The sequence below is a fragment of the Protomyctophum parallelum genome, assembly GCF_964188405.1.
Source record: "Protomyctophum parallelum genome assembly, chromosome: 4".
NCBI lineage: Eukaryota > Metazoa > Chordata > Actinopteri > Myctophiformes > Myctophidae > Protomyctophum > Protomyctophum parallelum.
The window spans coordinates 39,094,782-39,122,159 of NC_139700.1; the positions used below are offsets into that span (position 1 = coordinate 39,094,782).

Genomic DNA, 27,378 nt, shown 5'->3' on the forward strand with positions numbered 1-27,378 from the left:
CCAGCAGCGGGCCTCGGTCCACAGGTTGAGAATCGCAGGGTTGAACGCCCCTCCCATCACAGTACACTGTGCTTGACCCCGCCCCCGTCTCGTACCGCATCGCGCGGTGCCCAAAAATGATCATTATGTAGCCAGATATTTTCACGCACAACAAACGGCAAACGCACATCTCTGAATCATATAGCTCTGAATACCTCCTAGACCTACCGCACTAAAACGAAGCCTCAAAGCACTGCTGTGTTATTGATATCATTGCTATTATTAATTATTCGCTGTGCGTTTGCATGCTCGTTTCATGAACAGAATCGAAGAGAACATTTTTCTCAAAGGCTTTCAAACCGCCTTTTAGCTGCGAAAAGACACGGATCTGTACAAAAAGGAGTGCTTGTGTGTTGAAGCTTAAACGGATGCATGGATGGATGTGTAATCGGTCTTATCGGATTTATGAGAGAGAGAGAGAGGTGCGTCGATCTTCTTACTCTTATAGCTCGCTGACTTCACTTGCTTTGCTTGGCAGTCAGTCAGTCAGTTTGTGGATATTATTGTCTTGCAAGGAGGCGACATCATCGTAAAGCAGCAGCGTGCACAGCTTGCTTGTTGGATGTAAAAATGGATGTGCAGGGTGCAGGAGAACACCATGCACTACTAGACTCCCTGGATGCTGTGATCATAGTGGAGAATGAAGCGGAGAGCATGCCCGTGCACGACGAGAACAAGTCCATCGGCGGGGTGTCCAGCAGTCTGAACCTGCTGGACCACTGTCCTGTTTGCCGTTTGAACTTCCACAGCCGGGAGCCCAAACTTCTACCGTGTCTGCATTCTTTCTGTAAGAAATGCCTGCCGTCTCCGTCCAGGAACCTGGCCATGGTTGATCCGCCCCCAAACTCCCACCAGCATGATCTTGATGGGAGCATCACCAAACCACGTGAGTCACTTAATTGTTTACAAACTATTAGTCATATTTATTTGATGATTTTGTGTTTAAAGGTGGTGTAGGCCTACGTAATATCAGGCGTATCCCAGCTCTTTTAGTCTTTTGTCACAGCAAATGCATTTTCAAGTTGGGAATGTGATATAAGTTTCATCCAAACGGGAGACACAACGCACACAGGTGAGGAATGGATACAAGTGACATTGGAAGTGATAAAACGTTAACCTATAAACGCCAGATCATGAAGAGACTATAAAGAGACGCTTATACTGCCCCCATTTGGCAGAGTCAGGTTAATGAAACGTACCGGTATACATTTATGAGCAGACATAGGGATAATGGGGACATACTCTCTCCTGATTGGATGAAGTTGGTGTCCCATCTGATTAATTTCTGTTTATTAAAGAGCAGGAGAGACATGACTGTCACCCCGCTCCATGCCATGTTGTTGAACAAACAAACTTATTTATCAGAATTATAGTCAGAGCTGTGACATTTTAACAAAAATACTTTTTGTTTTAAGCATGAAATTACAATAGCATACCATTAAACCTGTGCTCTTCCTTCCACCATTTTTGCAACAAAGTGTACCGATTGTGAAAGACAATACTGTCTGGGAGAAAGACTTGTGTGTGAACTGGCTTGTCTGACTGCGTGTCTGTCATCTTCTCACACATTCTTCATGTTGTAACTTGAGGAATGGAGGCCATGCCAACTGTCAATTATTGTTGCCACCATTACCCCGTCACACACTAGTGCAGCTGTGCAGTCCTCTTTCTTTCTTTATCTTTTTACAGATGGCTTGAAAAGCCAGCTGTCAACAAACACCCAGAGGACTATAGAGCATCGCAGTCCCGCCCCCTCGAGAGACCCGGAAAATAAATCCCCGTTCATTTTCCTCATAGACCTTTCAGAAAGTATTTAATTAAAGACGTTTACGCCGCGGACAAAGCCAACTCAAACACAAATTTTCGGGCCAAACAAAGAATTAGAAAGTAGAAAAAAAACGGCAGGTTACAACACTTTTTTTTGTTGTTTTTCTTCTTTGTAATTATTTGTTTGGTCCAAAATATTGTGTGTGTTGTCATGATTTGTCACGACAAAAGTTGGCTTCGTACAACGCTTAAAAGGTCTTTAAATAAATACGTTTTGAAATGCCTATGGGAAAAATGCATTGGGATTCATTTCCTGGGCCACTCATCGTTCTGAAAGGGGGAGAGACTGCGATGATCTATAGTGGCAATGTAGTGCCGAGATTTTCATGATTGGCTGGCCTCTAAGCTAATGGGAGACATCGGGCAGATTCAAACTGTTCCCGTATACGATTGCCTGGTCTGCGCTGGCCATGATTCACATTGGCCTCGATTCTTCCACACCCGAGTACACTTCATTCAACGCTTTCACATTGCAGCTATCCGTATCCGAGTACACTTCAATCTGTGCCGAGACTATCTCCATGTGGTCCCGGGAAAGGTACGCAGCATTCACACTACCGCAACATCTGCCAAGTGGTCCCGAGTGCGCACCGGGGACCATAGTGTGAATCTGCCATAAGCCCTATACAGCCAATGCCAGGGAGACTAACAGGGCAGATTCACACTCTGGTCCTGGGTGCGGGACCACTTGTGGTAGTGTGAATGCTGCGTACCGTTCCCGGGAGCGGATCACCCAACCAGGGAAGTGTACTCCGACATGGATCGCTGCAATGTGAAAGCCACTATTACAGTTGAATGAAGTGTATTCGGGTGCGGAAGAATCATGGGCAATGTGAATCATGGCAATCTTATTCAGGATCAGTTTGAATCAATCGGACTCAGTGTGAATCTGCCCCATGCCCTATACGCCCCGTTCGTTCAGACCAAAAAAAGCCTATGCGCCGCTCAGACAAGTAGGCACCTGTAAATTACATTTCATTTCGAGTTTCATTTCGTGGGTTTTGACATACATTTTAGGCCAGTGGTTCTCCATCTTCATTGGCTTCAGTACCCTTTCCCTGATTTCTGAATCCAAAGATGTGAATCATTGGTTTCTTTCAAAACTGGCCTGAAAAAGCTATATCAGGAAACTACAAATCGAGTTTGATATTATTCCAACTCCATTCCACCCTTTTCTCCTCTGTAAATATACTAGGCCTATAAGTATTTTTTCCCCCTACATTTTGTTTTTTTTAAATATATTTTTTTGATAGCATGAAAATAAACTGACAGGAAATGGGGAGAGAGATGGGGGGAAGATAAGCGGCAAAGGCCAGACGGTTGAGCTAACCGTTCGGGCCTTCCCCTACATTTTTACCCACCAATTTTTTTGTGAGGATATGTACCCTAGGGGTCACGGGGAGAACATGCAAACTCCACACAGAAAGGACCTTTTTCCAACCCCACCTAGGGTATGGGCGGCCTATTTGTATTTGTTGATATGTATTATTAAATTCTTTACTGTACCACTACCTACCTACCTACGTGCTTTTTTCATGTTGTCTAAAAAAGTATTCAGTATTCAAATCAATCAATCAAAACCCACTTTACTGTACCTGACTACAACATTGTGTTTAGAAAACTGCAACAGAAAACCATAGCTAGAATATGATTCAGTCAATGAATAAATGATAACTCACCTTATTGAAAATGATAACGTTACAACTTACAAATAAGAAATGGAGTGAAAGATTTTCAATTAGTGGCTCACTAGTAGATTTCCTTTATACTATGATCATAACATTTCAATTATGGCCACAATTTAAAGCCCTATTCATACTCCAGTTTTAGGTGATAAGGTCTTATCTCTCTTGTTTTTACTAACAAACGTTAGTGGTCACCTTATCACCTAAAACTGGCAAATGGCAAATAACTGTATCGCTTCATATGCGGTAACAGTGACTGTGATTCAACCTGTATATGTTCTTGTTTTCTCTCTCTCTCCTCCACTCAGTGAATGTGATTCGCTGTCCGGTGTGCAGACAGGAGTGCATGGAGGTGGATGTGATGGAGAACTTCTTTGTGAAGGACACAGTGGAGACTCCTAGCAGCACTGTGGAGAGAACCATCCAGGTTTGTCACCCGGGCCGGTGTAATAAACTGGATGGGGAGCACAATACAGAACCTATGAACCTATAGCCTGGTTTAGCCACTCGCCCTTGAAATCGCAATGCATTAATTTCAGCTGAAATGAGTGCAATGTGATTTCAAGGAAAATGTTCAGTGTTATTTTATTTTATTATTTGTTTTCTCTCTGCGCTTGTCTGGCACGCCTCCTATCTCTGTGCACACGGGAGACGGGACCAATGTTATCCAATGTAAAACTCAAATCACTTCCTGACTTGCCTACTTAATAGAAATTTGAATCAAATAGGACCCTGGCCAGACTTGAGAAGTGAGGAAAAGACGAACGAACGTAGCAAATCGGTCTAGTGTTCCAATTCAATTTGATCCCCCCATAACTTTCAATTTCACTTGTTTGTCCTTTATCCTGTTCGAGACCTCCGTTACCGAACAAACACTCTATACTATAGAGCGTCGCAGTCCCTCCCCCTTTCAGAACGACGAGTGGCCCAGGAAATGAAATGCAATGCATTTCTCCCATAGGATTTTCTTTAAGTATTTATTTAAAGACGGTTACGCCGCGGACAAAGCCAACTCGGATCGTGACAAATCATGACAATGAACACAATATTTTGGGCCGATCAAATCATTAGAAAGAAGAAATTAAAGGCAGGAGACAACACTATTTGTTTTGTTTTTCTTCTTATAAATTATTTGATCGCCCCTAAACATTGTGTTCATTGTCATGATTTGTCACGATCCGAGTTGGCTTTGTCCACGGCGTAACCGTCTTTAAATTAATACTTAAAGGACAACTTTAGTTTTTTTCAACCAAGGTTCATGTTTTAGGTTGTTATTAGAGAAACTAAAAGGTGAGAGTTAAGTTTCTTTCATTTGCTGCTTTCTCTCGTTTTGGGAATTTTAAATATGTATTGTTTTACAAAATAATATGGCAATTTTTTTATTTATTATTTACTATAGACCTAATAAACCCCAATAAATTACATCTGGCCACAAAAGATCACAGGATCTATTGAATGTGACAAACTGACATATTGAGCCTATACACACAGTATAAGCCTTGCAGTAGGCTACCTTCACATTCAGTAGATCCTGTGATCTTCTGTGGCCAGATGTAATTTCCTGGGGTTTATTAGGACTATAGTAAATAATACAAAAATTAATCACCATAAAATTTGGTAAAAAAATACATATTTAGCCCCATGCTCGAATGCCCCCGCCCCCTGTCAAAAAGAGCTAGAATCCCTAAAACGAAAGAAAGCAGCAAATGAAAAGAAATTAACACTCATCTTTTACTTTCTCTAATAACAACCTAAAACATGAACCTTGGTTGCAAAAAACTAAAGTTGTCCTTTAAAGAAAATCCTATGGGAGAAATGCATTGCATTTCATTTCCTGGGCCACTCGTCGTTCTGAAAGGGGGAGGGACTGCGATGCTCTATAGCAATGATTACTATCACAATATCGAGATATTTAACACTGGTTTTAACCAATATCTCCATTTTTCTTTTCTTAAATTGTTGCTCTACATCATCATGTTCATCATACAAGAGTGTTGAAAATAGCCAATATACAAGCTCAGAACGTGTTGTTAGATCTGCTATTTTCAGTAATTGAATAGTTTTTTCCTAATTATAATGAAAAGCGAATGGTTTTGGACATTGTTGGAAGCTGTTGCCATTGCTCTGTGTGTGCCCCACTCCCTATACAGCTGTGCATGACGTGTGATGACAACACGGAGGCAACGGGGTTCTGTGCCGAGTGCATGGAGTACATGTGTGTGACCTGCGTGGACGCCCACCAGAGGGTCAAGTTCACCAAAGACCACACCATTCGGCATAAGGAGGAAGTACTGCAAGGTATCGTTGCCTTTGAAGTGTAAAGCACACACCATACCTGACACACACACACTGACACACAAAGTGTGTGTCACACTGACACACACCTACACACACTGACACACAAAGCGTACATTTTGAACTAAGTCAGATTGCGATTTATCTTTGACCACTGACCGTGTTATTTCCGTGATGGGCATGGAAAAAACAGCCTCTAAAGCCTCACCATGATTTATCTGGGTGATGCAGTGTTGACAAATGTGCCACTGTTTACTTTAACGTTATAAAAGCCCCCCTTGCAATGCACTCCATTCCCAGACCCCTTGTTAGGATGTTTAGACCAGTGGACTCAGCCAGTAGGTGATTAAAATAGCAGATTCAACTCCTTTAACCACTTAAACCCTATTTATTTATAGTGTATATATCTGGGTTAAGTGGTTGAATGAGTTGATACTCCTGTGCCCTCACAATAGATGCAACACATACTGTACAATAGATTCATATATATACATATATAATATATTCATTGGCAATGTATTGTCTGGTTCATTAGAGGCCCATGGTGCATCTACGAAGAGGCCGGTGTTCTGCGACCTCCACAAGCAAGAACCTCTCAAGCTCTTCTGTGAGACCTGTGACCTTCTGACCTGCCGGGATTGCCAGCTGGTTAAGCACAAAGATCACAAGTACGTTCACTCCCCACGTAGGACCTCTGCTAACCCATTAAAGTGCCAAAGACGTCTGGCCAAAGCCCACACCGCCAAAGACGTCTTTGGACGTCCATTGTGTCTTTAGTTTTTACGCTAGATGGCACTCTTCGCTAACCTATGAGTCACCGTTTGACTCTCAGTGAAATAGTCTAGCAGATTTGAGCTTGGAAATGGGTGGAAGTGCTCCTTTTAACACCCGAGCGGCAAGAACGGAGTTCTCCGTCCTATCAATTATTAACGCTCGTCGCCCAGGACATTAATAAAAGGACAGAGATTTATTGATATCAAAACCGATCGCATCGCTCCAAAGGCTGGGAGAGTTTGTTGCACAACATTCAATGTTATTTCCGGTTGGGACGTCATCCATTTCCCCCCATTTTAGTGGATGAGACCGAAAATCTTCAAACGTGAATAACTCTTGATCTACCGTAAATCATTCCGTCCAATTCTAATCAAAGATTATGGTTTTGACAGCCCATCACGGTCCCGTCGCTAGTCACGTTAGAATTTATCATACCTCTCGTTGGTGTCGATCACCTCGGCAGTGTTTTGGCTACATGTTGCTACTTCAGCTACTAACCAAAATGGCACGGAGCCACCTTGAAATGGGTCCTGAAGAAACAAATCGTTGGGCGTCCTGATTTAATGGTTACAAATACCCCCGGGCGTTTGGTGTGTTAACGATGTGTTTGTATTCAGTTACCAGTTCCTGGCGGATGCTTACAACAACCACAAACAACGCATGGAGAGCATGACTCGACAGCTGCAGGAGAAGAAGAGAGTGATAGAGGAAGTGTCCAGCTCTATAAACAATGGGTACGTGCTCATCCATGTGTTGCACAACATCTATGTTTATTTCATATCAAGGTCCCTCAAATTAATGTATTTAGCCGCAGACTCCCATCTGAACTAATTCAGAATCGTGTAAACTTGCAGGTCTTCTACTACATTGAATGGTAGATTGACTGATGTTAGTCTGCTCAAACGTTACTCTTTACCTGCTTTTTACTAACTTTACAAAGATGCCCAGAACATCGGGATGAACATGTGTAGTTTATGGCTGCTCCAGCAGTAGTGGCAACATTCAACTTTGGAGAAAAACGGAATGTAAAAAATACACAGCGGTGTCTGAGACCAGAGCCATAGAGTAATGTTTGAGACGAAGCAGTGAAAGGTCCTGAAAGATACACGTCAGTCTTACCCAATACCCAAACATTCTGTTGTTTGAACACAAGGCTGCGGTACTTTATACATCTTTAAATGCTTAGTATGGACTGCAAATTTATTGTTTTGCCTTTATTGATAGATCACAGTAGGTAGACGCAGCAAAGTGTTCCCACAGCTGCTCTATACATCTGCTCTATACAGCTCTTTACAACAGTGTTTTACCGGATTTTGCCATTTGTGCTAAACTAACTAAACTATAATTTCGCCGCCCTTCCTTCTTCCCATTGCGCTGCAACGTAACTAGGATGAGCCTCCCGCTCATCCTAGTTGATGTAGTAGTTGATGAGGTCAGATCAACATATGGAATGAATTCTGAATTGGCAATATATGGAGCGTGTCATGAGACGGACTGGCTGACAGGTACGAGGCATGACTGATGGACTGACTCACTGACAGATTTTGTTGGTGGGCCACCACACAATCATGACCAGCCACGACACTATGATTTTTAGTAGGCGGCCGCCAACAGGCCAAAAAAAGGCAAATAACCAAAAAGCAAAAAAAAGCTCCCCCCACACATTAGCTTCTTGCTAGGGGAAACACTGACATGTAACATGCATGTGTGTGTGTTGATAGTGTAGAAGTGATTGTAGAACTCCACCTCCACGTAATGAAATAAGTGGACCACACTATATATATATATATATATATATATACACGGTATACATATATACAGTATATATGCGTGTGTGTAGGTGATGTATTGCCTTTCATTGTGTGTGTGTATATATATTAAATACTGTGCCAAAGAATAATTCCACTTGCAGATGGTGGAAGAGAAAGCGATTGAAATGAAGCCATTTCCACTTCATCTTTTGCAGACTGAACCAAGTTGATGAGAACCGTACGTCGGTCCATAACGAGATAAAGAAGGCCATCTGCAATTTAATACTGGAGATAAACAAGAAGGGCAAGATTCTGGTCAATCAACTTGAGGTACGAAATCTACTGTAATGTATAACGTTTACGATTGATTTACCCGAGAACAGGTTGACGTACCATTTTCTTTCCCAGAAGAAAACGGTTTGACTCGAGTTAAATGTACCGTACCCTGAATCCCTGAGCCACCCGAAGCAACTGTATTCACTTATACTGCAAGGCACTTATCGTCACTGTTGGCTGGAAACATTGCATGTCAAAAACAGTTAGTATACTTTTCAAGAAATGTTAAAATATATACATCATTGCTGTCAAGCAAAAATATATTATATATATCATTGCTGTCAAGCAGAAATCTCCTGTGTCTGTGTGTGTGTGTGTGTGTGTGTGTGTGTGTGTGTGTGTGTGTGTGTGTGTGTGTGTGTGTGTGTGTGTGTGTGTGTGTGTGTGTGTGTGTGTGTGTGTGTGTGTGTGTGTGTGTGTGTGTGTGTGTGTGTGTGTGTGTGTGTGTGTACTGTGTGTGTGTACTGTACTCCTCCCTGGCCTCTGTTTGTGTGTGTGTGTGTGTGTGTGTGTGTGTGTGTGTGTACTGTGTGTGTGTACTGTACTCCTCCCTGGCCTCTGTTTGTGTGTGTGTGTGTGTGTGTGTGTGTGTGTGCTAGAGCACACACACACACACACACACACACACACACACACACACACACACACACACACACACAAACAGAGGCCAGGGAGGAGTACAGTACAACACCACTCACTTCAGACCGGTCTAATTTTCCATAAATGAGCGCCCTACTTGATCATACTGCAGCGTCACACAAACAGTTTGGACATTTTCCACCGGACAGAGAGGATATACTGTATATATATATATTAGAGCTGGGACTCGATTAAAAAAAATAATCTAATTAATCAGAGGCTTTGCGATTAATTAATCTAGATTAATCGCATTTTAATCGCATATCATTATTTGACCCGAGAACAGTGAGAAAGCAATTTTTTCAAATGTCTTTTGGTATACTAGTGAATCAATGAATAGTGAATACATAAGTTTAAGCAATAAAACATTGTTTTTGTAGTAATAGGGGTAATAATTATTTATTGAATAATTGCACACAACTGTGCTGTAATCCACGCTACCATCGGATAGCCTTTTAAATCATATTTCCAATCCACGGGGACAAGCAAAGTGATCTCAGCGGCTGTCCCCAGTCTGGTGAACTGTCTGCAGTGTCTGGTGGTGTTATTGTCTGAAGAGGACACGGACACTTGGTGCGCAGGTCCGTCTGAAAACTGTCCAGTGACAACGTTCCGCAGTGAAAACAATTGTGCGATTAAAATGCGTTAATTTTTTTAATGCATACATTTTTCTGTAGTTAATTAATCGTAATTAATCGCAATTAGTCCCGGCCCTAATATATATATATATATATATATATATATATATAAATCCTGTGTTCCTATGGACCCAACATAGTTATGTTGTAGTCACAAGCGCTTGTTAATAGTTCATCGGTTAATGCTTAAACAACCCACAGACACACATAACCACTTCGGACGTTCACCTTCAAAATCATTCTAAGAATAGCTAAACTAGCGATCTACAAGCTCACAGCGCATCCCATCGCGGCGCATTGTGGTCTCTTAGATCACTACTTTTGAGAGTCATACGACAAGGTAGTTATAATGGTACAAAAATATACGAAAGCTGCAAGGCGGAGATACGAGGTTCCTTCCTTAACCCAGGCTGTCCCATGTGAAGGCGGTCACCAAGGACCACGAGGGCGTGCTGAGGAAGCAGCAGCAGGACATCGGCTACCTGTCCAGACACATGGACCACGTGATCAGCTTCACCCAGTGGGCCACGGCCAGGACCGGCAGCACCGCTCTGCTGTACTGTAAGAGACTGGTGAGCTAAGCATGGTTCCTTCTCACTGCACAGTTTCACTTAGGTTTTAATCATAGTCTTTTGAATGCACTTCCCTTTAGTTTCAGTCACGTCACTCACATTTTAGTCATCTGAAATATTTTAGTATTAGTCTACTTTATTTCGTTCCTTTGTTCTCTCACTGATTTATACTTGCATCACCGCAACATTACATGTTAAGGGGAAGTTGCCCGGAGATCATACAGCTAATGCTGCAATAAAGTTCAAGTAGCTACCGAATAATGTAAGGCCACATTAATTTACAAGCTTATTTTAAAGGCAACAATGTTGGTCTATCCTGATCATATAGGCTTTCAATAGTTATCCTTTCCTGTATCAGGCTCTATGATGCATTTTAAGCCTGTTAAACTAGCCTAATTAAAGATTTGTACTGTTTTACAGTAGGGGTAACAACATGTGCTATATTACCGCATACAAAATCAAGGCATTTACTGCATGTATTTAGCTTAATAAAACAGTAAATTAAAATGTATTATTGTTCGTTCGCTCTGGGCTCAGTCTGCTCTTTTTTTCCCTCTATACACCAATCTTCTTTCACCAAAAATAGCGAATCCACAACGTGACGCGTAGACTGCTTGTAGATCGGCTTTTGTTTTTTTTGACAAATGTTCGTACCTAGAATAGGGATGCTGGTGTTCATTAACCTAAACTCAAGCTTCCCTATCCTGGGGAAAACAGGAGAATATTGGACAAAAATTTGGAGAACATTCAGCAAAAATAGTTTTTAGAGTGTTTAGCTTTCCAAACATTTTCAGTGATACTACTGTCGGGAGTATGTTTTTCTAAAGAAGCCCAACAAAAAGCAGAGCATGCGCTGCTCTCTTGTTATACCCTGGTGTGTGCCTCTCTCCACCGAGTCAGAATTTTTAATAACATCTCCAGGTTCTGTCACAGATATTGTTTCAGATTGGAAACCTGCTGCGGGCCAAGTGCAGCGCCTCGTTTGTACCGAAGAGCTCCGTGATGTTCCAGTGCCGCTCCTCCTACTGGGCTTCCAACATAGACCTGGGTATGGCAGCCAATGCATTACAGAATCCTCTCTGTCGGGCAGACACCTCCATATTGAAACTTTTTGTGTTTTTTAACTTTTTTCATGAATGAACGCCCTACTTGATCACATTACAGCCAGCGTCACACAAAGATAGCAAATCCACAAGCCAGGCGTTTAGAGCTTGTAGATCTGCTGCCTTTGCTATTTTTTTTATTGGAATCCTGAAAAGTAACAGTTTTGGACATAGTTGAACATAGACCTGGCTAAGGTACATTTCTCGATTTGAAATTGACAATATGCAAAAAAGATGAGACCAAGGCATTCTTGCATCAATTCTGTCACCCTGTTGTACCAAAGAGCTGGAGACTTTTACTCTGGCCAAACAGAAGCGCTCCTTCCTCTCTTAATATGTTCTTTAAGAACAATGTGGACAATGTGGACAATGTGGACAATGTGGACCCTGTTGTGGACCCTGTTGTAAACAAGTGTAATGCTTAATTGGGTCGTCCACTCACAGTTGACAGTCTTTGTATTGAGTTTGTGCTTAAAATGTACTGTAAATTCTACAAACTGTTAATAAATATTTCAATCAATCAATCAATTCAAACGTTTGGCTCCCTCCTGTCTCTGTCCGAGTCATTTGAGAATGATTTTCTCATTTCCTGACTTTATAAGAAGCACCTACGACATAATAACAACGGTTGGCATAACGGCTGTAATTTATTTGACGTTTAGTTCATAGCATTTTACATAATGTCACTGCACAGAAACTTGCTGCATTGCCGTATTAATTGCAGTATTCATATTGCGGAGAGATGTTAACAGCATTGTTAGCTAATAGTATTCAGTTTTCTTGGTTTGTGATTAGTATGTAGCACAACTCTTCCACACTAAATAATTCATTGGAATTATCTGTGTGTGTGTGTGTGTGTGTGTGTGCATGTGCGTGTGCACATGCCCTCAGGCTCTCTACTGGTGGAGACGGTACCGGGCCACCAGCTGGGAGCGTTCCAGGGCATCCCACATCAGCTGTCTCATCCCGGCGGTCCGGGGCCCTCAAGCTCGCCCAGCGGCGGCCTGGGGGCCCCGGGGCCCCTTCACCACCACGGTGTTATGGGCTCCCATAACACCCTGGCCCAACTCCAGATGCAGGTTAGACCCCGTCTGTCATCATCAACCTGTAATTGTGTTTTGGACATTGGACATTGGAACATAATAAAAAAATATTTTTTTAAATTGTGGAAATAGCTGATTTGCAAGCTCACAACAAACGCCTCATGATGCTTGGAGAACAGTTATTCCCGCTTATTTCTGTTTTTAATGTTTGAAAATGTATGAACATTTTTCAACATGGAAACAACGATTATTGTCGCTGTCTGGTGGAAACCTCCAACAAACCTCAACTTTTTTCAAATTCAAAAACAGCAAAAGTAGCAGATCAATCTTTGAGGATCTGCTACTTCTGATGCTTTTGTGTGATGTTGTAGTATGATCAAGTAGGGCGTTAATGTTTAAAAAAAAAAAAAAAAAACTAAACGTTAGTAGGTTTCTGTACGACAGCAACGTTGTGCAAATATATTATTGCAATCAACTCAAATAATTGCCATTATACGTAATAACTGTGACTGTCCTAAATAACTGCAGGTGGACAAGCTGAACCCCCAGCCTCACTGGCAGCCCCCCCAACCCCCTGCCCCGTCCTGGACCTGGCCCTGGAGTGTTCGTCTGCCCAGAAGCGCTCCCCCAGGACCAGGGGGTCCCGTCCAGGGGGGCTCTCCCTCCCAGAGCAGCGTGGCCCCCGGTGGCATGGCCCCTCTGGGCACCCCGCCCGGGGGACGCAAGTTCATGGTGCCACCGCCCAACCAAGTCAGCCCCACTGGCAGGCTGCCAAGCCCCGGGTTCGCACCCCAGGTTTGTGTGTGTGTGTGTGAAACCGTTTGTCCTAAATGGTTATCTTTAAGGAAAAAAATTTAAAAGTGTTCTATTTGATCCAATGTAGTTATTATTTAGTCACAAGATCGTGTTATGTACAGTATGGTTACACACGTTCAACTACTTTAACTTTCAACTCTCAATAATAGAGAGTTTTACGCATTGTGAAACGTTTTGAGCTTGTAGCAAAGTCTCTGTGTGTGTGTGTGTGTGTGTGTGTGTGTGTGTGTGTGTGTGTGTGTGTGTGTGTGTGTGTGTGTGTGTGTGTGTGTGTGTGTGTGTGTGTGTGTGTGTGTGTGTGTGTGTGTGTGTGTGTGTGTGTGTGTGTGTGTGTGTGTGTGTGCGTTCGCATGTGCGTCTGCATGTGCATGTCTGTCTGTCTGTCTGTCTGTCTGTGTCTGTCTGTTTGATTGACAAGGCTTCTTAACAAGCACAGGCTTGTGTTGGCAGTGTCCTAAATGTAGTTGACAGCCTTCACATCCTGAGCAGTTTATGCCTTTCCGTGTCAAGATGCGTTACAATCAAAAGCTGCCGCATGGGTTCACATTACACAACCATACAATCTAAACCTTAACCAATTTTTGCTATATCCTGTTCTCATGTTTTAGTTTTTTTTGGTTTGGTTTTCACGACCACAAATGTTAAGAATGTGATTTAGATGGCATGTTGTTTAGACATTATGCTAGGTCCATTGTTAACCTGGTATCCTGTATTTTCAAATGTACAGCATGTTATTTAGATAGCATGTTTCGACAGATGCAAGTCCATTGTTTACCTTCTATCCTAGTTTCCTTGAGGCACTACATTGTTGTCTCTGCACTCTAATTTACATGGTTATTAACTTATTTTTCAGTTCATGTTTACTCTTCCAAAAGTTGCTCTGGATAAGCGTGTTTCCTGAATGCCTTCATTCTAAACAGTGAATAGTAAATCTAGTATAATGTGACACAGCTTACCCAGACAGTCCATAACTAATGGCTGATATGTCTAGTGCTCTGGGTTGTTTAGTCTATCTTCATGGCTTGTTTTGCTGTCATGCTCTGGGCTTCAGACAGTTTAGAGAGAACAATGCTCTCTTGTAGGCTGCAGCACACATGAGTTGCATCACTCTGCTATGAACAAGCTGTTGGGATGCTTTCTGCAGTTTTGTACACACACCACACAAGATACGAGCAATACACAAACTTGATACTTGATCACATGACGGCGTCACACAAAAAGCATCAAAAGTAGCAGATCCACAAGTTTGAAAGTTCGCTGTTCTGCGTGACGCGACTTGAGGTTGTAGATCTGCCACTTTTGCTATTTTTAACTCATTGACTGCCAGAGTGAAAACATCGTCTATAGCTGCCCTTGTCAGCGATTCAGAGTGTTTTCACTAACCTAAGAATGTCTTCTTCAGAATGATCCAATCAGTACAATTTCACACAGGCAAAAATGTGTTTTGCATTTGTGTTGTGTTGTATTGGGTAGCATTCACACCAATGACTTAAAAAATATATTATAAAAATATATATTTACAGGCCTGAAAATAGTCCTATATGCGCTCTTTAGACCAATTGTCACTGATATATATATATATATATTCTTTTTTAGGAACCGCCGTTTTCCATTAAAGTCTATGATAAATTGCCAAGCGGCATGGAATTGTATTTTCTTAAAGGCAGGCCTAATATTATATATCACAATTAATAAGCAAGTTGTGGTGGTGGGAACGCGGCTGTTTTTTTATTTGAATCCTGAACAGTTTACCCGCTTTGGACCCGACACAAGACGATAGACCACCTATCAGAGACGAGGTCTGAGGTGTATGCGTTTCTCTGTGTGCTCCGCTGCCCGGCCCACAGCTGCTTGTTTGGAGTCACCTGGAGCCAACGCAGCTCCGGGTGCAGTACTTAGTTTAGACAGTTTTTGGTTTAGACTAGTCATTGGTTAGACCAGTCATTAGTCCTGCAACTACAACCTATCTCAAACCCTCACCCTAAACCTAACCTCCCACGGAGCAGCACACCTAAACCTAACCTTAACGCATGTCTAACCAATGACTAGTCTAAACTAAGTATGCACCCCGTTTCGACCTTGTGGATCTGCTACTTTTGATGCCTTTGTGTGACGCTGTAGAGTGTTCAAGTAGGGCATTAAATTACGGAAAATCTGAAAACATTTGAATATGCAGATAAGAGGTTTCCGACCCACGGCAAACAGATGTTTTGGCGATAAACGTATTTGGTTCAATCATCCCCGATGCTCGTAGATTGGCCTATTTTCGCTGCACAACAGTGACGACACAGACAATAATTTTCCGTTCCTATCGGAATTGAAAGCAGATTTGCAGTCACAGCATGTGCTGCTGCTGCTGGAAAGCACCTGCAGATGCGTTCTATAGACCAAACACAGAGCCGCACAGCCATCTGCAACCATGAAGTGTTCTGTTTATGTTCTCATCTAGTCCCGTCTGTGCTGTGCTCTTTGTTAAGAGCTGCTGGCCTCCATGACCAGCAGCCTTTCATCTCCATGTCCATTATCACATGTTCATAGGAGGCGACAGCCTTGGTGGTGATGACGTGTCATTGATTGCAGTGTCTGAGACTCACTCACCACCAAGACTGTTTCAGTTGAAGAAAGTAGCATGTAACTTGGCCCTGTGTTTACATAACGAAACAATAAATAAAACATTTTCCCCCACATAATTTCCCAAAAGTCATCAGTCACTGGAGTGTTGTAGCGTGGTGGTGTTTACCTGCAGAAACACACTGCCCTCTAGCTGTATTTTGGTGTTTTCACTGTTTATTAGGTTTGTTTAGTAGAGGGGAGTGTTTTGGGGCAACCAAAAACATGTGGCATAGAGGGAAATGATGTGTAAAAAATAAACGGAAATTTAAAATGACCGCTCTTAATGCAATAAAGATAATAAAAACTTTTTTTAAAATCTTGTCTCTCTCTTGGCAGTCTGTCCAGCAACCGAGGAGCGTAGGGAGCAGCCCCAGCCACCAGAGGGGGCTAGGGAGCAGCCCCAGCCACCACCCCAAACCTGTGGACATGTTCTCCACATCGCATCTTTATGCTACCCACAATGCATCGCTTCCCAGCAACGGTGGTGTCAATTCTCCTCATTCGCGGCAGCTGGCAAGTGCCTTAATTCAGGATTTCTCTAACTTTGTCATGTCAAGGACCCCCAAAATTGATATGTATTTTGGCCAAGGACCACCCCCGTCTGAAAGGACTTTGGGATCCCCAGAAGAGAAGGTTTGTGTGTTTGTGTGTCTGTTAATCGATATATATATATATATATATATATATATATATTTATTTATTTTAATCAAAAATAGCAGATGTACAAGCTCGCCGTACGAAGTGACATGCTGTGAGCTTGTAGATCTGCTATTTTTGAATAGAAAGATCTACAAGCTTAAAATTGAATAGCCTATGTATAAAATAGTGTTAAATAGAGCGCACACACATTTGTACTCTCCTCAGAGTTACAGACCTGTAAGGGTCCATTTGGTTCCTGACATTTACCCTGTAACCCCCCCTGGACCGCATGTTGAGTATCACTGCAGTAAATGTATTCAAGTGAGTGTGTTACATTAAACAGCAGGTTTTTGTTGTGTGTGTTTTTAGATGGAGGCCTCCTATCTGAACAAGAGGAGTGACCCGGGCGGCACCGTTCAAATGCTGAGGCCAAGCTATCCACAGGGCCTAGCGTCCTCCATACCGCACAGAAATGGTACGGTCGTGTAGCGGGCCTTGTCCTGGAGGGACAAACGCGGCACGTTGATGCTTGGAGCACACACACAAACGCTCTTACAATATTTTGTATTGATGTTTGGCAAAGATGACGTGCGCAACCCGTCATGAATATGCTAGTATGCCACGTCCCTGGAATCAACATGCAGCTTTTTTTCTTCTGTGTCACTCTCAGCTCAAGCACAGCAGAGTTCACCGGGTTATCCTGCTGTATCCGAGGAGGAGAAACCAGGGTAAGCTGAAATCTTGTATGTATCTGCTAACACTCTTTAGCTCTAATCTATCTCTCTGGCTTTTGTTCAGACTGACAATGTCCTGCCCCATAATTGCATACTGGGCCCTGGTTGGTTATAGCCTGGTTCCAGATGAATCCGGTTGGCTCGTCACAACTTCGGCCATGAAGTCCTCCCACAATTGTGAGGGGCCAGACTTAATCTGCCCGGGGCAATAAGCATTGCAAAGGCAGATGAAGGCTGCCTATGCGAGGCTAGTTCAGACTTGATCGAACCAATCTGATGACAATCTGGATAGGGCAAAATGTCTGTCTGTCTGTCTGTCTGTCTGTCTGTCTGTCTGTCTGTCTGTCTGTCTGTCTGTCTGTCTGTCTGTCTGTCTGTCTGTCTGTCTGTCTGTCTGTCTGTCTGTCTGTCTGTCTGTCTGTCTGTCTGTCTCTGTCTGTCTCTGTCAGTCTCTCTCTCTCTCTCTCTCTTTCTCCCCGGCCTGTTCCGATAAAGTCTTTACTTTCTTCTCAACTACCCCATTTATTTTCATCTGATTCCTATTGGGTATCTGATTGTTCCCAAGGACGGTTCACTGGAAGCCTCCTGATCCACAGCAGCAGCAGCAGCAGCATGGCGGATCGGTGGCCTCCTCCTCCGCTGCCAAGAGACGACGAAGGTCATCGCCTGGACCAGTCATCGTCATCAAAGATGAGCCCGAAGATGACGTTAGCTATGTACGGAGACAGTGTCACGTGCAGTGTTCACTTTGACGGCAAATTTTGATTTAGTTTCATAGTCATAGAATAAAATTCCGAACGATTTAGTAGACAAAATATATTTTGGCAGGCCGTGATGGTGTTGTAATGCTTGATTGGCTGTGTGTTGAAAATAGACAGATATGTACAAGCTCACATAGTGCCTGCGAAACTAGTCCCTCCCTAACATTTTAGTCTAGTTTTATTTTGTTGACAAAATTGTCAATATATTTGGTCTGAGTTTTTTTGGTCATCATATACTGTAGCTTATTGTTTTATTTTGTTTTTTATCTTGTTTTCAGTGAAATTATCAGTGAAAAAGAAGAATCGTCAAAGTTTTAGTTGACACAATTAATTAATTAATTAATTAACAGTTACATGCAATCAAATTTGAAGCTTTTTATAAGCTATTCTTTAGGGGGCACAGCTAGAGGCTATGGCTCTTTGACCTATGGTTACGGATAGGTTTGTGAAAACCTCCTTCTTGTTATTTGGCTAATTCCCATCAGTGGTCAGCCACAGGGATCATCTGCTTCTGTTCTCTGCATCTTCCTCGGTCACTCCAGCCACCTGTATGTCCTCTCTTACCGCATCAATAAACCTCCTCTTTGGCCTTCCACTTCTCCTCTTGCCCGGCAGCTTCCATCTTGAGCATCCTTCTCCCAGTGTACCCCTCCTCTGCACCATCTCAACCTCATCGCTCTTGTTTTATCCCCCAAACCTTCTAACCTGGCTAATATTGTGTGTGTGTGTGTGTGTGTGTGTGTGCGTGCGTGCGTGTGCCAGGTAAGAACCAACCAAAGAGCCAACCTCCCCGACAGCACAGGCGACCGGCCTCAAACCAGAAGCCAACCTGGAGGTAAGCGAGTCCCCACTCCTCCTCACCGCACAGAGAACAAGCCCCCTCACACCCCTCTGCAGCAGCCAAAGACCCCAGGTAGGCCTGCATGTAGGTAATGGGACTTCAAATCAATTTCACCATTATTTCAAACGTGTGCCTCATACTATGCACAGCAGCCATATTGGAAAGAAATTTGACTTCTATTCCTTAATAGGTCCTTATACTAAATTACTAATGAAGGCTGTGCTCCATTTAGAGTAGTTTCTCAAACAATTTTAATAGTCACGATTATCTCAAATAATAGAGCGCCGAAGTCCTGACGTCACTCGCTCATACCCTGACATCCCCTGGTTCACGGAAGTAATTTCTCTATGGAGAATAACAACATGGGGTCATCTTAAAATCGTTTCATATAAGCATTGTGGTCCAAAAATAAACAAGCTGTCTCTGCGTTATTATCAGGGAGGTGTCTCTGTACCGTTTGCGACAGTCAGTCACTCATATATGATACAGTCTGTATGTAACTAATTCAGTAGCAGTAACTATAGCGTTTTCTCTCAGTCAGTAATTCTTCATATCCATATGAGTGAAACGGACGGGGTGTTTATTTTTCAAACACAGTTCTTATATGAGGCGATCTAAAATCCCCCTATGGGGATTACAATGCAAATAAAAAGTACATGAACCCATGGATTTGCACCCTCTACCGATATTGACGTCAGACTTCGGTGTTCTATTGCGATTAGACGACTATGTAATAATTGTGAGGCCTAGTGAGTTCTGAATGTCTTGCTTTGATGCATTTTGGGTTCATTGCCCGTGCAGTCCTAACCCAAGGCGAGCGGAGTGAGGCCGATACCCCTAACCGGACCAGCGGCATGCTGGGAAGAGAGACGGGGGGTGATGGGGGACGAGGTGGAGGTCCAACAGAAGACACTAATGAAGACGTGTGTGCAGTGTGCATGAGCGGGGGACAGCTGCTGTGCTGTGGACACTGTCCCAAAGTGTTCCACCTCGCCTGCCATGTGCCCAGTCTGTCCACATGTCCCAGGCAAGACTTTAGTCTCAGAGTTAAATTAACACTGAATATTGTACTGTGTAGATTGTAGTCCAAGAGGAAAAATGAGAATCATTGGTGTAGTGTCTGTCTGTATGTACTGTTTGTCATTCTGTCCACCAGAGGGCACTCAAAGCGGGAAAACACTGTTAAGTTGAAACACAAGCAGAGCAGACAGCAAACCATATACAATTCGAGGATGTCTTGTTTATCTGTGCTGTCAGAGGAAAAGGTTTTGTGGCAATGGAGAGATTTCATGGCACTCTAGGACAGTGGTTCTCAAACTGTAGGTCGAGACCCCCAGAGGATTTAATGTGCAACATTGTTTTCTCCTCAACTGTAAACAAACCACCATACAGTAAGTGTATACTGGGTATCTGCACATTTCTAAAGTGATACTTTAACTCATACACCGCCAGCCCTCCCCCGCCCCCTGTACCCCAGAAATACCATAAAAGTAGCAATACCACAATATTAAAAAAATGCAAAAGTCTCCCTTCAAAATGGAACTTGACTAAAAGTACTGGCATCACAGGTACTGTACTACAATCTTTTCAAAATCTTTTCAAAATAGCTGATGCATAATGTATGTTTTGTAATCTAAATCTGAGACGACACTAGGGTTCACGCTGTAATTCTTAAAACTCAAAACAATATTTAGACATAATTCTGTTTGTTTTTAGGCTGTTATGACAGTGTTTTTAATTGACTGTGTGCTGGTTGTGTGTGCACAGTGGGGAGTGGTTGTGTTCGTTGTGTCGGGACGTGGCGGTGCCTGAGATGGAATACGACTGTGGCAAGCAACCTGAAGCCAGAGCTTTCAAAGAAGAGCCCGACTGTGAGAGAGGACTCCCCCCGCTGGACAAACGAGTCAGTATTATTAGTATTACCCCCCCAAAAAAACAAGGGTCCTATTTGAAAATAAGTCGATCTACAAATTCACAATGCCTCGTGAGTGTGTTGTGTGCTTGTAGGTGAGCTATTTTTTAAACATTCAAAATTGAGTATATATTTTGTATAATTTTGATTTATTTTTAACACAAATCTTCTGTTATGGGGCCCCTGATAGGATTTCTGTTCTTGGTTCTTGTTCAAATTATTATCTAAACAAACATCCATGTCGATTTATGTTCTCTGTTAGTGGCCATGCCATTAAATCAAATGTCAACTCTTCCTCCCACTCTGCAGAAGTGTGAGAGACTGTTGCTGCGGTTGTTTTGCAGTGAGAGGAGTTCAGACTTTCACCAACCTGCTCTCCCTTCGGTGAGTACACAAGAATGAACACAAAACAGCAATAATACTATTGTAGTGAAGTTTTTCATTGTTGGACAAAGTACTCAACCCCAGTACTTCAGTGAAAGTATAATCTCAAATATTACTCAACTACCTGTGAAAGTTGCTAAATCAAATTAATACTTGTAGTTGAGTTAGCTAGTAGAACCCTGGCCTGGAAATCGCTGGTCTTGATCTAATTGCTGTTTTATGGTCTGCCTCTGTGTGTACAGTATGTGCAGAGTGAAAGCATGCAAAGTTTGACACATGTGGATATGGATCAGTCTATTGTTTCATGGTCTCTGTGTGTGTGTGTGTGTAGGGGATGAATGAAAGCGGACAGAGTGTAACAACACCACCACCTATGGATGTGTCCATAGTGAAGAACAGACTGGAAGCTAAACTGAGTCCCTGCTACCAGCGGCCGGCCCACTTCATCTCTGACATGAGGCTACGCTTTAGAAACTGTGCTCTTCTCCATGAGGTAAGACAGGGCTTCTCAAACATTTTCCTTTCAACGACGGACCCCCGAACTGATACGGATTTGGACCACGGACCTGAAAATATGTTATGCCAGGCACCCCCATAAGAGAAAATGCATTTTGTGCTTAAACACAAACATTTATGTAAATAATACATTTGTTTACAGTAATGAGCAGGGTAATAGGTCTATACAAGTATATGCTACCTTAGAATTAGAATAGATGTAGACCTATTTGACAGAGCATAAACATAATTGCCTTGACATATACGAGCGTCAACGAGCACCAGCTGGACACACACACACACACACACACACACACACACACCTGCCCTCTGCAGTTGTTATAGTGCTCAAGTCTAAAGTGACTGGTCTCATTTATCTCCAAAAGCCCTTGAATATGATGGAATATAATTAAGGATTACTGTCATTATGGTAATCTCACACTTCATCTCACACACACCTTTCATTAGCCCTCTACCCCTGGTTTAAGTGGTTAACTAATTTAGCTGGGGACCTCCTGGAACCCCTCAAGGACAGCTGGGGGGTCCCCGGACCTCACTTTGAGAATGACTGAGGTAAGAAGCCCCCCTTTGTGTTAAAACAATGGGCGCTTTGTTTGGCTTTGTTTCCATGTCTATTGTATTCTGCACTGAGCCCAATTCAAAAGAATGTGAGGAACTTCATTGTACAGAACTCAAAACTAAAGGGCATCGGTTTATCATCATCAAGGAAACCTTGTATGTCCAAAACTGTTAATTTACAGGAAATGTAAAAAAAAAAGAACATGTGTTCCAATGCTGTATGTAGTTATCATTTAGCCACAAGCTCTTGTTAATACTTTTCATTGGTTCAATAATTATAAAATAAACACCAGACCAGTTTTCAAAACATATCGAAAGTAGCGGACCTGCAAGCTACAAGCACTGAGCTTTTGCATCGCCTATTTTCAGTATTTTTTCAAGACGCTATTAACGATCAAGGTCAAGGTAAACATTATTGTCCACAAGGAAAATTTGTTTTGGGCTTTCACCCCAGCTACAGCCACACACAAAACATCAATGACAGACAAAAATACATTACAGAGGGAGACTCAACATTACACCATTGCACACATGCTGTGGATAATCTAGCCTCACACAGTTACTGCTGTTTCAGAGCCTCGTTCAACATCTTGGTTGATGCTGGTACAAACTATTTTTTTAATCTGATGTACTTCCACTTTGGTTCTTTGTATCTTCTCCCAGAGGGCAGAAGTACAAACTCGCCATTTAAAACATGGGTAACATCACTGACGATTTTTTTCACTGACGATGAAGATCATCATCATCATTTTTCGACCGCGGTCGAGATCATGGATTCCACAATGCTACGCCAGACTTACTTCCCGGTCCTTCATTGCCACCCCCAGTTCCTGCCTACTGAAGCACCGGTCCTTCATTGCCACCCCCAGTTCCTGCCTACTGAAGCATGTGTCCCTGATGAAGAAGGGCATTCATTTACACAAAAAAACAACAACCTACAGTAAATAGTTGAAATATGGGGATACAAGGTTTCTGCCTAATGGTAATGTTATTCACAAGTGCCACGTAAAGAATCCAAACGATGCTTCTCCTGACGTCATTGGTGGCTTTTGAGGGTGACTTTAAGTGTTTCTTGTGAAAGTGTTGATGACTTGTCGGTGAGCCTTTACACGAGCATGTTAGGAACGTGCTTCTTTCTGTGACCTTGTTTCTGTGGCCCTATTAGATCTGGGCCTATTCCCCAGGGCCAGTGAAAGCCTGCCCACTGCTACTAATAGTTTGAGTGGGTTAGTTAGTCAATGGCTCTCAAAGTTTTTCATGTCGAGGACCCCTGCCAAAATTTATGTTTGGCCGCGGACCCCCATCTGACAATGTTTTGTGCCAGAGACCACCAAAACAGAATATTTGTGAGCGACACAGAAGCCGAGAACGTTTAAAAATAGTATAGGTTTAAAAATGAAGTCTGACATCACTGCAGCTAGAGGCCGCTCTCCCCCTGGGAAAATACCATAAGGTTATCCTAGATCGTGTCTTATAAGAACTGTGTTCCAAAAATAAACAAATCAGCTGGGCAATTTTACTCATACTGGACCTGTACCTGTCGGCCACCGGCCTACTTGGGAACGATGGAAGTTGGGAACCTAGAATCCAATACCCGTTGTCATAGCACCCGTTTTAACCGTCTGTCTATGTCAAAGCTCACATTGCGCCGTGTCTCGCTGCGAGCGTGTACTGTACATCTGCACTTTTTGAACATTTTTGAGAAATCTTGAAATTGTGAGAACTACTGACATTTTGCAGAACCGGCCTCGGGTCTTAACCATGTCTTTGTTGACGTGTTGTTGGCAGGCTGACAGCAAGGTGGCCGTGGCCGGCAGGGAGCTGGAGCAGCAGTTTGAAGATGAGCTGAAGGTCCTGTACCCTGGACAGACCTTCTCCCAGGTCAAGATGGAGGTTGGGAATGTTCCTGCGTCTCCCCTCCCACCTACAGCTGTGAGGGGCCACACTGCGGACCCCCAAACCCCAGCACCCAACGCAGACTGCCAGACCCCACTACCCAATGCAGGCACCCACACCCCAGCACCCAACGTAGACCCCTTCACCCCAGCACCCAACGTAGACCCCTTCACTCCAGCACCCAACGCAGACCACCAGACCCCAACAGCACCCAACGCAGACCACCAGACCCCAACAGCACCCAAAGCAGACCCCTACACTCCAGCACCCAACGCAGACCACCAGACCCCAACAGCACCCAACGCAGAGGCCCAGACCCCTGCAGCAGCACCCAACACTCCCCAGGGGGAGGAGCAGGGAGACGCTGCTGCTTCCATGAGGTCTCATACTCAACAGCACTGCCTGTAGGCATGGTCCCATTTGCTTTTTCAACCACTTAAAGAGTCCATTTTCATAGACAAAGCGTTGTTTGAGCTGACAGCGCCTCTCCGTTATGCTCTATGGTAAAGAGTCGAGACGCGCTGGTGTCCTCTTATTCGCCCAGTGCCCCTGGACGCTTCAAGCTGACAATAATTCAACTTTTGGAGAGGAGTGCCAGGGTTTTTGATGGTCCTCCTGATTGTGTCTGACAACTTGGTAATTTACGAGCCTATATTGCGTCGTTACCACATCCCTGAGAAGTCCATGTTTACATTGTTTCAGCTAGCAGTAGTAAGCACCTCAATGGTTGATTGGTCCGAGCAGGAGTGTGCGAGTGCTATGGACATGTTATCGTCTCTGTCTGGAGGAAACCTCATTGTGTCCAAAACTAAAATGGCAAAAGTAGCAGATCGACAAGCTTCAAACGCGTCGCTGTTTTAGCTTGTGGATCTGCTACTTTTTATGCTTTTGCGTGATGCTGTAGTAGGGTCAAGAGGTGCACACACATCCACAAATCGGGTGCAGGATCCAAAAAATAACTAAGGTCACATTCTCACCTAATACTTCGGTTTCTCAATGCGTATGGGCGGAGAATTTGGGATTCTTGCATATTTAATTTGCTGCGGTTTGCCTTCACACTGTCATCTGCAGCAATTGGAAACGCAACAGGGGGGACCTTTATCAATGTGTTCCATTCATAACCCCCCCCCCCCTCCCTCTCTCTCGCTCTCTCACTATACGCACGCAGCCACACACTGTTCTTTTGGGCATGGACGCACAGCGCTGAGCGCACTGATATAACAGACAGCAGCGCAAAATGTTTACACGTTTATCCCCACTAGTCCGCACACAGTGACAGCACTCCATGTTTACGGCACGCACAGACAGACAGAATATTCTGTATGCTATAATACTATTACACTGCACTGCAGTGTTTATGTGTTTTCTTAAGCAATTGATTAATGTGCTCGTCCTCATTTCGATCAGGGCTTCAGTCTCTTCATTCGACCACGTCTATCCACGGTAACGGGACATCTTTGCTCTGCGTAAAATATGCCTTCTCCGTCTCCAACTGTGTTCAGCTCCTCACCCGCCACATTGTTTGCTTCATTTCCTTTATTTACTGCGGATTGCATTCACACCTGCACCGAATCGTAATCAAGTGCGATTGGAAGTGAAGCGAAACCCCCGTTTTTGCTCAGAGTATAATGCGGTTCTTTGATACGCATTACGATTCGAATGAGCCTTCACACCTGCCAAACGAAGTGCACTTTCTGAAAATGCGCAGCAGGATTCGTTTTAATCGCAGCAAAGCTCTCTGGTATGAATGTGACCTAAGAAAGGAGAGAGGAGATCCGAAATAGCTCCCCGGAAATACTTTATTGACAGAGCGGACAAAAAATACAATGTTTCGGCTTCGAGGGCCTTCGTCACGTATACTGAAACAGAGCCTCTAAGTGCTGGCATATATAGGATAACGTCAAATGGTGTCGCTCACGTCAGTTTGTGAGTGGAGCAACCTGGGACTCACTCCGCCCTGAAATTGACGGTTGATGATGATGATCACCTGGTATGTGTCAGAATCAGTCAAAATTTCAAGTAATTTTTCAAATATTCAAGACACTCATAAATACAGTATATACACCATATAGAACCACCTGACATGCCTATAATATATAGCTGTAGTAGGGTAACACATATGGAGATAAGAGGTTTCTCCCCGACAGCAACGATAACCAAAGTGCTACTCGGTTCAAAATGTGTTTAATGTGGACACATTTGTATACTCACTAATGCTCATTATAAGATGCCACCATTTCTGCTAAAATAGAAGCCATTATTCTTGCATCAACAAGAAAAATAAATAATCAGTTTGAAATCTTGTTTGAAATTAACGAGGCTATCAATGATGTCACTTCTGAAATGTCCATAGCCCACCAATGATGAGAGAGTGAGAAGACAGAAAAGTTGCCATATTAATTAGGATTAGTGAGGATGTATGACAATGAGGTTGAATATGGGTGAAGTGGTCCAGGGGTTCTCAACCCGTGGTTCGCGACCCCTCAGGGGGTCGCTAAATTATTTTGGGCGGGTCGCCAAATTATTTTAAAAAAAAAAGAAAAAGAAAATTGCTGGAAAGTAGAAATGAAGAGTTTTCATATAGTACACATAGTACATGCATACACCTTCCCTATGTATTGATGGTGTATTGTCTCTATTATTAAGGTTATTGTAGCAGGCAATTTATATTGGGGGTCTGGAGGGGGCGGGGCGGGGGTCCCGAGACACTGCCAAAGCATTTCCGGGGGTCCCCGGACAAAAAACGCTGAGAACCCCTGCTTTAAGCCCTGTACAGTATGTCTTCATATGATAAATAGCGGAGCTACAAGCTCACAATATAACGTCACAAGATGACACACTGAGCTGTGTTATTAAATTGTTAAAATGTAATATCAAACATATCTAGACAGTCTACATTTCCTAAAAGGAAATGAATCCCGAGCAAATCCAACCCATGACAGGCTTGACAGCACAGTGAGCACACCTGTAATGTAAGTTATTATCCGTTCATGAGAAACGATCCTA

General features: G+C 43.2%; 1 protein-coding gene across 1 annotated transcript; it reads left to right on the forward strand.

The window, feature by feature from the left end:
• Positions 1-164: 164 nt before the first annotated feature.
• Positions 165-27,023, forward strand: LOC310857471 (transcription intermediary factor 1-alpha-like). The gene is made up of 21 exons (XM_083763164.1): positions 165-925; positions 3,860-3,978; positions 5,702-5,849; positions 6,382-6,514; positions 7,238-7,354; positions 8,587-8,701; positions 10,410-10,556; positions 11,490-11,604; positions 12,551-12,738; positions 13,231-13,497; positions 16,468-16,764; positions 17,140-17,245; positions 17,441-17,498; positions 18,070-18,220; positions 19,028-19,178; positions 19,908-20,133; positions 20,874-21,009; positions 21,328-21,402; positions 21,734-21,895; positions 24,265-25,336; positions 26,141-27,023. The coding sequence occupies exons 1-20, from the start codon at positions 610-612 to the stop codon at positions 24,778-24,780; spliced, it is 3,543 nt and encodes a 1,180-aa protein (XP_083619290.1). The 5' UTR covers positions 165-609; the 3' UTR covers positions 24,781-25,336; positions 26,141-27,023.
• Positions 27,024-27,378: the final 355 nt, after the last annotated feature.

Bases quoted from the DNA above. Each gene is read 5' to 3' on its own strand.
- LOC310857471 (XM_083763164.1), top strand. From the start codon at position 610: ATGGATGTGCAGGGTGCAGGAGAACACCATGCACTACTAGACTCCCTG. The intron at 926-3,859 runs GTGAGTCACTTA...TCCTCCACTCAG, and splicing joins TGGGAGCATCACCAAACCAC to TGAATGTGATTCGCTGTCCG. The intron at 18,221-19,027 runs GTACGGAGACAG...TGCGTGTGCCAG, and splicing joins CCGAAGATGACGTTAGCTAT to GTAAGAACCAACCAAAGAGC.